At 51.8% G+C, this 13,745-nt stretch overlaps 2 protein-coding genes and 1 non-coding gene across 13 annotated transcripts in view; 1 reads left to right on the forward strand and 2 right to left on the reverse strand.

Annotated features, from left to right (window-relative positions):
- Positions 1-5,165, reverse strand: LOC126581687 (5-oxoprolinase). 2 transcript variants are annotated; one of them, XM_050245511.1, is made up of 3 exons: positions 5,057-5,165; positions 4,419-4,953; positions 1-4,333 (listed from the first exon to the last, which is right to left on the reverse strand). In XM_050245511.1, the coding sequence occupies exons 2-3, from the start codon at positions 4,785-4,787 to the stop codon at positions 692-694; spliced, it is 4,011 nt and encodes a 1,336-aa protein (XP_050101468.1). In that variant the 5' UTR covers positions 4,788-4,953; positions 5,057-5,165; the 3' UTR covers positions 1-691. The 2 variants fall into 2 exon arrangements, with proteins under 2 accessions (XP_050101468.1, XP_050101467.1); XM_050245510.1 differs by having other exon boundaries at positions 4,419-5,149.
- Positions 5,166-6,063: 898 nt separating this feature from the next.
- LOC126572416 (myotubularin-related protein 4) overlaps positions 6,064-13,745 on the reverse strand; it is a 31,780-nt gene continuing 24,098 nt past the window's right edge. For 7 of the 10 annotated variants that reach the window (XM_050231716.1, XM_050231713.1, XM_050231715.1 and 4 more), the window contains 7 exons: positions 13,545-13,745; positions 11,489-12,018; positions 10,860-11,398; positions 10,605-10,791; positions 10,404-10,517; positions 8,831-9,718; positions 6,064-8,170 (listed from right to left, as the gene is read on the reverse strand). The exon at positions 13,545-13,745 is cut by the window's right edge and continues 668 nt beyond it. In XM_050231716.1, the coding sequence (XP_050087673.1) occupies positions 7,535-8,170; positions 8,831-9,718; positions 10,404-10,517; positions 10,605-10,791; positions 10,860-11,398; positions 11,489-12,018; positions 13,545-13,745 (3,095 nt within the window). In that variant the 3' untranslated portion in view covers positions 6,064-7,534. Of the gene's footprint in view, positions 8,171-8,830; positions 9,776-10,403; positions 10,518-10,604; positions 10,792-10,859; positions 11,399-11,488; positions 12,019-13,544 lie in introns of those variants that run through there. The other 3 variants (XM_050231721.1, XM_050231719.1, XM_050231722.1) reach the window with 3 other exon arrangements.
- Trnam-cau (transfer RNA methionine (anticodon CAU)) lies at positions 8,422-8,494 on the forward strand. Its single transcript has one exon. It is a non-coding gene; the product is annotated as a tRNA-Met (tRNA).

A 13,745-nucleotide genomic window follows, 5' to 3' on the forward strand; every position in this document is an offset into this window, starting at 1 on the left:
TGTTGTGTGCGCGTAAGGCAAGAAAGGTTTTATTTGCTCGTGTTCTATAAGAATACTGTAGATAAGAACCATCCTTTCGAGGAGGGTAACGATTGCTAGAAGACTAATCAACACAGTTTGGGGGTACAGCTGATTCATTCATCTTGGTCCCAATCTGCTGGCTACACGGTTGCGCGAGCGACGCTTTTTTTGTTTTTTGCTCTCCTAAAACTGATCAATATGGATCCCTGCACCTCCTCCTTCTAAGCGATGTAAAAAACCCGTTTACGATCAAAAACCCTATCCTACCCTATTCTATCAAAAAGTTGACTGAACCCCAGTCTAAAGCTACCGTTTTTTTGTTATTTATCCTTTTTTTCGTTTTTTTTTTAAATATTTTTGGCACTAGAACCGTCCAGCCGAATCCGCGGAGCTACAAACGCGGTGAACGAACGGAGTTTTAGAATTGGATCAAACGAAAGCCGCCCGCGAACGCACAGTGGACACGCCTTGGAAGAGGAACTTGGAAGAACAAACGTGATTTGAACGCAGAACATCAACAGTACATGAGTGTGACGAACAGGAACGGGGGAGTGTTGTCTCTAGTACCAGTGCGCGGTGTTGTGGTCTACTTGAACATGACGATCACGATGATCAGCAGGATGACGATGAGGACGAGATAGAAGTTAAAGTTGAAGCCAATGTCGTACCATCAGACGGACTCCTGGGCCATCCGGTACTCGTAAACGCTACCGCGCTCGGTGAACGCCTTCATGGCCTTGATGGCCGCTCCACCGTCGAGGCACGTCGTTGTCTCATCGGTCGCCTCCGATGCCGGTCCGTAGCCACCACCACCGGGCGTTTTCATCGAGAACAGATCACCCGGACCGACAGCGATGGCCGTCTTGGCACCGATATTCACCGTACGGCCACCGTGCTTCACCAGCAAGTTGAGACCGGGTTTGCCCGGTTCCCCACCAGCCATACCGTACGGGCGCAGTGTGCGTCGCTCCGTCAACACCGACAGGGTCATCGGACGGCGGAACAGCAGCTCCCGGTGGACACCTTCACCACCACGGTACTGACCGGCACCACCGCTCGCATCATCCCGCAAGGTGAACCGCTTCAAGATGATCGGATAGCGCAGCTCCAGTATCTCCGGATCGGTGATGCGCGTGTTGGTCATGTGCGTGTGGACACCGCCCACACCGTGCCACCCCGGACCGGCACCACTGCCACCGGCCACCGTTTCGTAGTAACCCCAGCCTTCCTCACCGATCGTCACATTGTTCATGCAGCCCTGCGAAGCGGCACAGGCACGGAAAGCGGCCAGCACCGTATCGACGACACGCTGCGACGTCAGCACGTTACCACCGACCACGGCTGCACCTTCGGATGGATCGAGGATCGAACCAGGCGGCACAATGACCCGTATCGGTGTCAGACAACCCTGGTTCAACGGTATATCGTATCCGACCAGGCATCGCAAACAGTAGATCAGGGCGGACAGTGTGATGGCCCTCGGTGCGTTACAGTTACCGCTAACCTCCACTCCTGTCCCGGTAAAATCACAAACGGCCGAACCGGCATCCTCGTCGATCTGTACCGTCAACCGGATCGGGGTACCGTCGTCCATCAGCTGCTCGGCCGCCAGCACACAGGTGCCCGTCCGGAGCCGTGCTTCCGTTGCCACCTGGCGGAGCATCTCGCGCACGGCCAGCTCAGCATTCGCCTGCATGTGACCCATGTACGCCTGCACGACCCGCAATCCGTACGCACCGATCAGTTCCGTCACGAGTGCGATCCCCTTCTGGTTGGCCGCGATTTGGGCTCGCAGATCGGACAAATTGTCCGACAAATTGCGCGTTCCGGGTGCACCGATCGCATCCGGTGCGGGGCGCGTCAGGCGCTCGATGATGGCCGACTCCTGGAACACGCCACCATCGACCAGTAGGAACGATCGGAAGGCGGCCCCTTCCTGGGCGAGTGAGGTCGAATGGGGTGGCATCGAACCGGGCGTAATGCCCCCAATGTCCGCATGATGACCACGGGAAGCGACGAAAAAGACGGGCTTTCTGGCCACCGGGTGTCCCCCGGCTCCGTCCTCCTCCTGCTCCTCTGCTGGTGCAAAGACCGGTGTGATGACGGTCAAATCTGGCAGATGGGAACCACCGGCCTGCGGATGGTTCGAGAGGAGTACATCACCCGGCTTCAGTGTGTCACCACGGACACGCAGCTGATACTGGACCGTTTCCTGCATCGCACCGAGATGCACCGGAATGTGCGGTGCATTGCTCACCAGTCCCCCGTCCGGTCCGAACAGGGCACAGGAGAAATCGAGCCGCTCCTTGATGTTGGTCGAGATGGCGGTCCGCTGCAGCACCCGTCCCATCTGCTCCGCAATACTCATGAAGCGATGATTGAAGATACTCAGCTGCACAGCATCGAGCCGCTCATCAACGGCAACACTCGTACACGCAGCATCGATTTCGATCGTCAGATCACCGCGCCGCGTCACGGAAGCCCGGGCACCCGGTTCGATCACAATCGTTGACAGTTTGTCGATCAAGATGGCGGGTCCAGCGAGTGTGGTCCCGTAGCGCAGCTTACTGCAATCGTACACCGGCGTTACCTGGCGACCGACACCCTCGAAGTAGGCAATGGTTGTTTTCTCCGCGTACAGTGGCAGTCCACCACCAGCACCGCCTGTCGTCGTCTCGTCAACCTCAGGCTCATCGAAGAGCGTCGCTCGGCCGCATCCCCGTACCCTTACATCGTCCACCAGAATGCGGCGTCCTTCGAGCACGAATCCGAACTCACTTCGGTACCGCTCCCGGAACGTGCGCCCAAAGTCCCCGAAACCGTACACCGTGTGATCCGGTGTTTCGACGACACGATCCGGTGAACACATCAGCGCACAGTCCGTGCCCTCGTATCGAAGATGCAGATAGGGTTCGAGGACGATCGAATTGGTGTCGAGCCGGAAGCCCTGCCGTTCCAGTTGCTCCACACAGCGTGCCGAAAGTGCGGTGAGGCGCTCCTTGAGCGCCGCTCGATTGTCCGGACACAGCTCCAGTCCACACGGTTCCTGTGCTTCATGCACCACATCGGCCAGTGCCATCCCGTACGCGGACAGTATACCGGCATACTTGTGGATGACGACGCGCCGCATACCGAGTTGCCGGGCGATGCTACACGCATGCTGTCCACCGGCACCACCGAAGCAGGCCAGTACGTGTCGCGAAGTGTCGTAACCACGGGCTTGCGTCAGTGCACGGATCGGTCGACACATGGCTTCATTTGCGACGCGCACGAACCCCATCGCTACCTCTTCGAGGGACAGCGTTTCGACGGCCGTTCCCTTGCTGCTGCCCGAAGACGATCGCAAATGTTCGTTGATCTCGGCCCGTAGCACCTCGAAGGCAGCCCGTGTGGCCTCATAGTCCAGTGGTTCATTCTCCGCTGGTCCGAAAATGGCCGGAAAGTACTCTGGGAGTAGCCGTCCGAGAATGAGATTGGCATCGGTCACCGTCAGTGGGCCACCCTTCCGGTAGCACGTCGGCCCTGGATGGGCACCGGCCGACTCGGGTCCAACGACAAACAGACCGGAACGGAAGAACAGTCGCGAACCACCACCGGCCGCCACGGTGTTGATGTCGAGCTGTGGTGCCTGGATCGTTACACCGGCCGTCGTACTCTCGATCACGTGTTCGTACGTTCCCGCGAACCGGGACACATCGGTCGAGGTGCCACCCATATCGAACCCAATCAGCTCACTCCCATCGGCATCGCGAACACCGGTCACGGCGTATCCGACAACACCCCCAGCCGGTCCACTGAGAATAGCCCTGGCACCACGGAAATGCTCCATCCGCGTTAGGCCACCATCACTCTGCATGAACAGGACCTCGGCACCACGCAACTCATCGCGAAACCCTGCCCGAAATCCATCCAAATACCGCTCGACGTGTGGCGTTAAGTAGGCTTCGGCGCATGCCGTGAAACCACGGGCTACTAGACGGCACATGGGCATCGCCTGATGCGATAGCGTGACGTACGCGAAACCGAGCTCCCGAGCGATCTCACCGACACGCAGCTCATGCTCCGGGCAGGCGTAACTGTGGGCCAGTGCTACGGCCAGCGACTGGATGCTAGACTCACGGATTGCACCGAGAGCGCTCCGTACCTCCGCTTCATCCAGTGGCACCATCTCGAGGTAGATGGAATCGGATGCACCACCCAACTTCCGCCAACCATCGGTATCACTCAGCTGACATACGCCCTGCTGGGCCGGTACAATCCGTGCCCCTATCTCGACCACCTCCCGGTACAGGTTCGTTGGTTTCTCGATGTTCTGTGTACGCGGCAGTGGAAGTGAAAGGAAACGGAATCGAATAAGTTCATGAAAACAGCGTTTCCACCAGATTCGTGTCGCTTACCAGGGCGAAAATGTTTGGCCGTGCCTGATTACCGATCTGCAGCAAATCCCGGAAGCCTTTGTTAACGACCAGGGCCACCGGATCACCGGCACGCTCGAGCAGCGCATTGGTGGCCACAGTGGTGCCCATGCGCACCCATCCGATCAGCTCCGTGTTGATGAGACCGTCCGGTGTGAGCGCTCGGCCGCCCGTTTCCTGTTGCAGCACCCGCCGAATGCCCTCGGTCGGTGCGTCCGCATAGTTGGCCGGATCGACCGACAGCAGCTTCAGCGTTCGCACACTACGATCCGGTGTGATGCACAGCACATCCGTAAAAGTACCACCACGATCGATCGCAAAGTTGTACTTTCCCTCGAAACTCGAAGCCATCACTTGTTCGTTCGTTCGACGCAGCGACAGTTTAGAAAGGCGACTACCGACTACCACGCAATTCGGACCGATTCGGGGTGATAAGGTGGTGCGCGTTTGGTGGTTCCTTCCCGGTGGTCGTCGTCGGGCGCGCTGCGATGTGATGGACCGCACGGCGGTAATCAAGCTGTCAACGGAGTGGCAAGAGATAAGACAAAGCAGGCTTTGGAAACGATGAGGAAGCGCAAAGAATGAGGACCAGGAAACCGAAAGCAAATACAGTCACGTACTCGGCCACAGGTGCACCCGGGGCCACCGCTGCGCCGCACTCGCTCTCTCTCTCTATCTCTTCCGCTGGATCCGACACCGCTCCGGTTCGCTTGACAAAAACAAATACTCCCGGTGCGGGGTGTCTTTCAAAGACCAGGAGAAATAGTAGATCTGTTTTTCGTAGTCATATCAAATTTTGACATTCAAGGGATAGGTCACTAAACTGGTAACGTGCGTTGGTTACTACGAGCAGACTGGGGTTCGTAATCTTTGCATTTTAAATGATTTATTTCTTTATTTTAGGATCAATAGACTAAGCTTTTTAGTGCATCTGTAGGCTGCTGCAAGCCTCCTGTGATCAAGGTTATCGAGCACATGGACATTTTGATTCTTAGATCGGTGCTAATAAGTTAAAACGTAATGCACATTATTTGCAGTATATAGTAATCCCTCAGTAATCCATCAACAATCTTTCGGACATTTTTAAAACTCCATTCATTCGAAACCACGAACTACTTACCAATTTACTACTTACTTACATGTTAAAATGGAATCCTTTCGCCAATAAATGATTCACCTCACGTTACACGTGCTGGTGCCGTTGTGTTGTTGTCTGTATTTTATCATTTGCCGTACAACTCTATTACACACTATCAGGCGCGTATGGGGCGTATCGCCGCGTTTCGCGCGATTCAAATTTTATTACCACCGGCTGGTATCTATCTGCATACAATCCGACTCTCATTCCTGAGCCCTATAATTGGTAGAAGCCTATAAGGTATGGTGTAACACATTATGCATTAGTCAAAGGTACCCCGCAACTGTTGAACCCGCCCCACACGAAGTAGTTGTAGGAATGGGAGTTAATGTTTGAAAACAAGAGGCATGCTGCTAAAATCGGATGCTACCTGGGTTCGCCTTCATGATGATGTGGTGTTGATAGTGTGGCATGGAGCCCCAGCATCCGCTCCACGCCATGGCCTTTTCGCGTTGTACCAGAGAAGAGCGCGCCAGGGGAACAGATGTAGTGTTTTTCTTCCTCTTTTATTCATAATCGTTTTTGTTCTGCTTACTGCTGCTTTCTTTTGCTACAATATTATACCCATTCTGCCTGTTCGCTGCTTGCTTCTGCTTGCTTTCGTTAGCTATGTTGATTAGTATATATATATATATTTTTATGTATATATATATTTGTATATTTTTATAGATGTTTTCTCTCTATTTTATGCATTGCTTTCTATTACGGTATCCTAGTGAGGTGGCGCCCCTGGCCACGCCCCGGTGTTCGTTCGCTTTTCGTTTCGCTGGTGTTTTAACATTTCGCTGTGGAAGTGTGTTCCTGCAAAGTTCCCCACATTTAACACGCTGTGTCACCGTAAAAGGGGTCTCTAGTGTCGTGTGGCGGTCATAGGAAAACTAGGTAGCCCCTACAATAAGGGCAAGAAGAAGGCTAACTAAACGCGAGCGCCTAAACCTAGGCCACCTACGAACACACACCGGGGTCACTTCATGTCCATCGCAATTAAACCGGTGGCTTACTTTGGGACTCATTCTCCGTCGTCTCCGTTAGTATGCGACCATCTCAAGGTACCCAAGGCGACGCTAGGCGACGCCATACAAGGCAGTCTTCAGCGCATTCTTTGATGCAGCGGCATCGGTCGCCAACGCGTCCTAAACGAAGCGAGTGAGTGGCCGAAGTAGTAGGTAACCCTAGTAGGCTTCTGCTAGGCTAATAGCGCGCACGTCAATCGTGTAAACCGAATCCCCAGAGAGTCTCAGTGATGGATGCATGATGATATAGTGGGTAGAGTGTAGGTAGGTTTTTGTCAAGGTATCGCGGTGTAGGTGTTATTCTATTTATGCTACAACGCTGCAAACACACACACATACACACACAACAGACACACACGCAATGGTACACGTAAGGTATACTACCATCCCCCTCCCGTAGCCTAGCCTAGTAGGCCTAGGTGCTCTGCTATATGTGTGCTTTCACACCGAACGTATAAAACCGAGGAAAACGATAGTCCCTAGCAAGACGTAGCAAGCGCTGCTTTTGGGAGAGTTGTCGGTGACTGTCTTCTGGCCGTCGTAGGCCGTTGTGTAAAAAAAAGTATAATAATCATTGTTACAATAATAATAAGAGTAAAAGAAATAACAAAGTTGAACAAACAACTCGGTAAAAAAAACGGGATATAAATTACGATGAATGTGAAGTAGAAAGTGTATGGAACGATGAGATGGTGCGGTGATGATGCAGTGGATGGATGCGTGTGCAGAATTCACGCACACCCTTTTCCCTCCCTTTCCACCCCCTTACAATGAGTGTTTGCAATAAAATAAAACAAAAAGAAACGGAAATGGGAAAGCAAACATAAACATATTAACGACTTCACGTTCCCACTTTGGCAATCTCCGCTCTGCCGCCGTTGTTGATCACAATCGTGTACACTACACCGCACCCCGGGGCGCCGGTTTATTCCTGGAGAGTACATGCCCTAGTTTGATGCTGTCGCCGTTGCGTTGGCTTTACAGCAGGCCACATCGTTAACCCGGCTGGATTCACTGCCAGCTGCACCACCGTTAACGGCCTGCTGCTTGCATTCCGCCGCCGTTCCGAGCGAGTGTAGCGGGTGGCCACCGGCGAGTAGTGTCCGTTGCGAGTGAAAAGCGCTACCACCGCCGTTCGCCAGCGACATCGATGATGTTGTGGCCACGGAAGCAGCACAACTAGAGGATGAAGGGTACTGGTGTTGGACCGAGGGACCGACGCTGTTGGACGTCGTCGCCATCGTGATGGTCGATATTCGTTGATAGCAAGGACCACATAGGCGTACCGGCTGGTAGAACCGCTCGTCCGGCAGATGCGCCGTATACTCTGAGCACTCGGCGCAAAAGATCTGTCCACATGAGCGGCAGTGGTGCTTCCGGCGGCACAGGGTAAACTCCAGTTGGCACGAGGTGCACCGCGTCACGGCATGGTCCGGTACCCACAGGACACTGGCGCTGGTTCCGACGCCACTGCTGCTATACTGCATCTGCTGCGACGAGTTGGCGCCGGACGATGGGGCACTCCGATCGTCGACCGCTTCCCACGAACAGTTCGAGGCGTTCTCGTTCATGGAGTCAACCATCTGGAAACGAAAAGGGGTAAAAAGAGCATGTTAAAACCGAGAGTACTCTACGGGAATTGAACGGGTATGCACGTTAGAAAAGTCCTTCTTGTTAGCGGCGTTGAGCGTGGAAAGCAATGAATCGACATACGGCGGCGCATACCATGGCGTTCTCATTCTCTCGCTTCACATCATGGCAGTCGCAGCAAGCCAGCATCATTCTTGTTCAAGCTTCTAAAAACATGTTTCGCTATTATCCCCTCCTCTCGCAAGCCTCGATAGCGCAGTCGGTAGCGCGTAAGTCTCATAATCTTAAGGTCGTGAGTTCGATCCTCACTCGGGGCAGACTTTTTTTTTCTTTTTTTTTGCGACCAATTTTTTTGTAACTTTTTCTCATAACGTCTTTTGATACGAAGCTGTTATTCAATATTTATCAAAAAAAAAAAAATCTATCGCCAACATGCAATCAAACGAAACGGAAAAGCCAATGTTTTTTTGTTTCCTTATGTTCATTCCCAGATGAGTATGTTGCAGAAGACAAGGCTAACAATGACGGAATTAGTAGTGAACAGTGGACTTTAGGCGGACGGAACGAAGCACACAAACACATAATCTAGACACACATACACACGTGACACACCAAATAAACAAAAGGAGAAAGAAGCGGCACTTGTCACTAACCAGTTGCGAGGACAGATTCTCTTCGAGAGCATCATCATTATCATAATCACCACCACCATCACCACCAACACAACGAAGAGCCTGCGGACGAGGACGAGAACGCAACGGAACACTCGCTTTGCTGGCCTTTCCCCGCACCGTTTCCAGTTCCATAGCAAGCTCCTCACTACTGTCATCATCACTATCATCATCGCCATAGTAATCACTATCGATGTGATGGTGATGCATCTGCACCACCTCCAGGCGATCATCAACCATCTCTAACGTACCAGCGGGCGTCCAGTGGCGCCTCTTGTGCTTGGTACGCTCCAGGAAGCGGCGTATCGTGCGACAAACACGTGACGTGTGCGTAAACAGCCGATGGTGCTTGAGGAACTCCTCGCGCAAACGACTCTCCTCTTCCTCCGTCCCTCGGATGACAGTCGGTCGTTTGTTCTCCTCTTCACGTGGTGATGATGATGATGGTGATCCGTAATTTTCCTCATCTTCGGAAAACAGGATCAGCTGGCAGTGTGCCGACGTCCAAAATGGTGCTGCTGGTGCTCCACTGTCTACTGCCGGTGGTTCGATTGCTTCCGGTGCGGATCTTGGTGCTTCGGTCATCGGTGATACCGCTAGCAGCTGACTGATGAAGAACGGTAGCGGATCGTTCTGCCGGGCCATGCTCTCCTGGCCGCGTCGTCGGCAACATTGGTGGATTGTCCTGGAAGCGGAGATGCTAGTATTGCTAGCGTAGGGTTCGCTACTATTGCTACCACAACCCGTGACAATCGTGGCCACCACCGCCGCAGCAGCACTAGTGGTGGTGGTGGTGGTGGTGATGGTGGAGGAAGCAGTAGCGAGCAAGCTGCTAGCAACGCTGCTAATGGAAAGGTTGGTAACCGGCACCTATAGTAGTGGTGGTATTGATAACAATTGTTGATCATGATCACAACCGAACACAATCTAGTGTGAGGTGGCGCGGACACCGCGGATAATGTACCGATGCACGACGGCATCACCCAAGGATGGGTGAAGTGTGATGAGGCGAACGGTGAGAGGCGTTTCATCGGTAATTCGAGTTATACCAGCGAGCGAGCAAGATTTTGAAGGAGCATTTTTGGGGTGCGAGTTCATTATGCGCAAAAGCAATCGGCAACAGCACAAACAATAGGTCAAACATAAGGCCAAGAGAGAAGAAGAAGAAAAGAAGAAGAAATAAAGAGGGTGTGAAAAAGAAAGGAAAAATAAAGATAAATCAACTAATCAAAAAGAGTAGCACAGCAGGACGTGTACAGCGACGGATCTGAGATAACGTTTACTACGAACGTCCTCGGCGAAAAAGGCGATAAAACTGTACCGGTTTGATTTTGCGTGTATGTGCGCCTGTCGTGCATGTTTGTGTGCTTGCTTAAAGACGTTCGAGACACGAGAGAAAGGAGACACGGTCGATCGCGAACCGCGCATATAAAGATTGCACTGCATATTGTACCACGATTAAGCAACGCTTATGTCGGAACAGGGGGGAAAAAACAGAAGCATTTCCCAGACGGAAGCAAGTTAGTGAAAGCTTATGCGTTTCGGCGACACTTACCGGATCCTCATTGCCGTAATGCTGCTGGACGCTGCTGCAACAGTGCTGGCAGGTTTTCTTCAGTAGCGCTAGCCGCGTCGCGTACAGTTCCCGCTGTAGTGCTTCCTCGCGTTGCTGCAAAACAACCAAAAGGTGATTAAATGAGTAGAGTAGTTTTAATTCAATTTAAAAATGGGGAATAATGAATGACGAAACACATACCCGATGTTCGTAGACTATCTGCTGGAGGCGCAGATTTTGCTCGGACAGGGCGTGTGCGAGACCGTCCGGGCAGGAGAAGGTAGCGACCGGGGGCCGGTCGGCCGCGTACGGCACACTCGGCGGTGTCAGTGGCAGTGACCGGGCGCCCGGTGTCGAAAACCGAGAATGTGTGGCACTTGGGGATATACTAAGAGCGGAAATAGTCAGTGCGGACAATCGCAAGCACCTGAGACGGCCATTCCATTAGATTCTTACCTTCCATTGGTTGGTTTGATTGGACTCATGAGGTCTGCTTTCGAGTGGGATGAGTGTCTTCGCCTTCGTTCCTTCTGCTGTAGCAGTAGCTGTTGTTGTTGTTGCTGCTGTTGAAGTAATGATCCTGTGGTTGCTGCTGTACTGCCAGCGTACCCGCCACCGTCGGCTGCTAGTGTGGTGGTCACAGTGCTACCATGGTGCTTACCACCATTGCCATTGATTTCCAGCTGCTGGAACTGTGGCTGTATGATGATGCTTTCATCCATCGCCATCATCATCGACGATAACATGGAGGGTGGTGGTGTTGTGCTGGTGATCGCCTTTGTCTTGCAGCTATCATTGCTATTGGGCTGGGCAGCGATGGAAGGTAGCGTTGCATCCACTCGACTAGTGCCACCACCTCCTCCTCGGTCATCTGTGACATGCCGATCGAGCGATGGATGATCGATTTGATCGGTGCCCGGTGGTACCGGCATCCCAGCGACGAACGAACGGCCGCCACGAGCGCTAAACATCGACGATGATTGATTTGATAATTGCTAAAAACGGGAAAAAGTAGCAGATTATGAATATTGGCAAAAAAAAAAGGCCGGAACGGTATTCATTCAGCATTATGCGTGCGTACGTACCCTATCGTAATCCTGACTATCACTATTAAAATCACATCCATTGCTATCATCAGTCTGAGTTTTTGCCGTATAGTAATCGCCGGACGCATCGTCCTTTGGTACGTCAGTTACGACCGCTGGTTGCCGGTGGTCGACGCTTTCGCCACCATTCATCGCGGTCAGCGGCGTTCTGGCAGCATGCTGCTGATGATGCTGATTGCTGCTGCCGCTGGCCTGCCCTATTCTAATACTAGCGCCTTTCTCTTCCATCCCTGGTGGTGGCTGGCTTGCCAATTGGTTGCGCCCTTCGTGCATACTGCGCACCTCCTCATCGGCAACATCGCTCAGTGTATGGCTCGTTACCGGTGCACGATGATGATGATATTGGTGATTATGCTGATCTGTCGCACCTTGCGGTTGATACTGATCCATCGGGACTAGCGTGTCGGTGCTGGTTTCGATAGAACCGTGCCACAGGTTCTGGCTAAGGGAGCTGGTTGTTCCAGATGTTTCCAACCCGTTCGGCGAGGATGAAGCGCCCATCATCGATTCTGGCACACGGTTATAAAAAGTAAAAAGGCAAAAGAATTAAACTATCTTAAATAGAATGAAACATCTGCTTGCGCAGTCACTTTTCCCGTAACACATCTGATTGGACGGACTGTAAAGCGACGCATTAAGGTGAAAGCGAGGCAAAGTAAGGTGCTTTGTGTAAGATTTCATTCCCATAAAAGAAAATCTATCTTATCAACGTAAGCAATCGGTTTGTATTAAGCAGAATGTAGTCTTTGAAACAATTGTTATCGAAATGGTCGGGTCCTGGTCTGTATAATTGTGCATGAAAATGAGCATCAACAAGGTACATTTACATGATTTTATGGCATTTTGAAGAGGTCACACATAAACAGGCATAATGCGTGCTTCTCTCATAATTCAACTACACCAATAAGCGGTGTAATCAGCATTTAAAGAGTAAAAAAGATTTAATAAAAAAGCTACCATACAGCAATCGAAACGTCTGGTACCTTCGTCTTATCAAGACAGACAAAAAAAACCAAAAAAAAACGTCAACATAATCGCCAGACGTGTCGCCCTCCATTTCCCTATTTCACAACGACATCTCGTTCGTACCGTACCGGCTCTTTGGCGCTATTTCATCAAACATTGAAATCCTTCCTCTCCTGTGTTCAACGCTTCGTAATAAACCGACTGAATCGCGGGCTCACGTTTGGCCGCAAACGATTACTGGCCTCCTCCTCTCGTCTCGTGCTTGCCGTTCTAGAGAGTAACGCTGTACGGTATCGCGATTAATCGACTTGTTTTTGTGTTTTAGTTTATTTGTTCCGCTAATCTCTTGCTGATAGTGATACGTCGTATACTAGGCGAAATGATTGGGGATGAGCGCACAGCAAGGCATGTGCCAATTGATGGTTTCGCAGTGAATCTGTGGTCAGTTCCATCGCTACTTTGAATGATGAGATAATTCATTAAAGGGGAAGACTAACATATACTTTTTTAATGTATACACATGCCGTGTTATCAAGTGCAAATACAGCGGTTTACTTCTTTTTTTTGTACTTCATTGCCCTAGACATAATTACGACGCCAATGCCCGAATAATTTATTACAAATGTCACCCCCGGTTACCGGTGTCTGGGTGTAGCCGCCGGTGTACGGTTTTGCCTTTATTTAGCCAAAACCTAATGGCGTCTTTGTATGTCACCTTGTACTGTCTTCCTTCACGGACACTCTTTCAAAAGATAAGCTATATCTTAAAGTGGAGAAAGAGGGTCTGACACAGGGCGCTCGGTGGAGAGCACCGCTGCTGAAGGATTCGTCAGTGATTTTTCGAGATAGAGCAAGATCATTGTTAAAGGAACGAAGTCGATTCCTTTTCTGCCGAATAGGCACGAACGTCCCGCGATCGTACCATTGGTGCTCGCCCACTCTTAACTCGACCGACGACAAAGCATATTTCAAATCTGTGCGTACGTTCCCGTCCCTAAACGTGTCCGAAAAGTTCAGATGTGCCGCCGGAGAAAGTGCTTAATCAGTTTGAAGAGACGCTCGTATTTACCGGCAGACAAACCACCTCCTCCCCCGACGAAGCCTACTGAGGTTGAAGTGCTAAGGTCGACACTTTCCATCATCAGATCATCTTCGGATGCGACCGGGCGTCCGATGGTGGCACGAATTAACAAGCTACCACCGCCACCACCACCACCACCATCCGGTACATCGTTACCGATTGCGGTGCGATAGCTTTCGATCTTGATGA

This window comes from Anopheles aquasalis, chromosome 2, assembly GCF_943734665.1.
Source record: "Anopheles aquasalis chromosome 2, idAnoAquaMG_Q_19, whole genome shotgun sequence".
In the NCBI taxonomy this organism is placed as follows: domain Eukaryota; kingdom Metazoa; phylum Arthropoda; class Insecta; order Diptera; family Culicidae; genus Anopheles; species Anopheles aquasalis.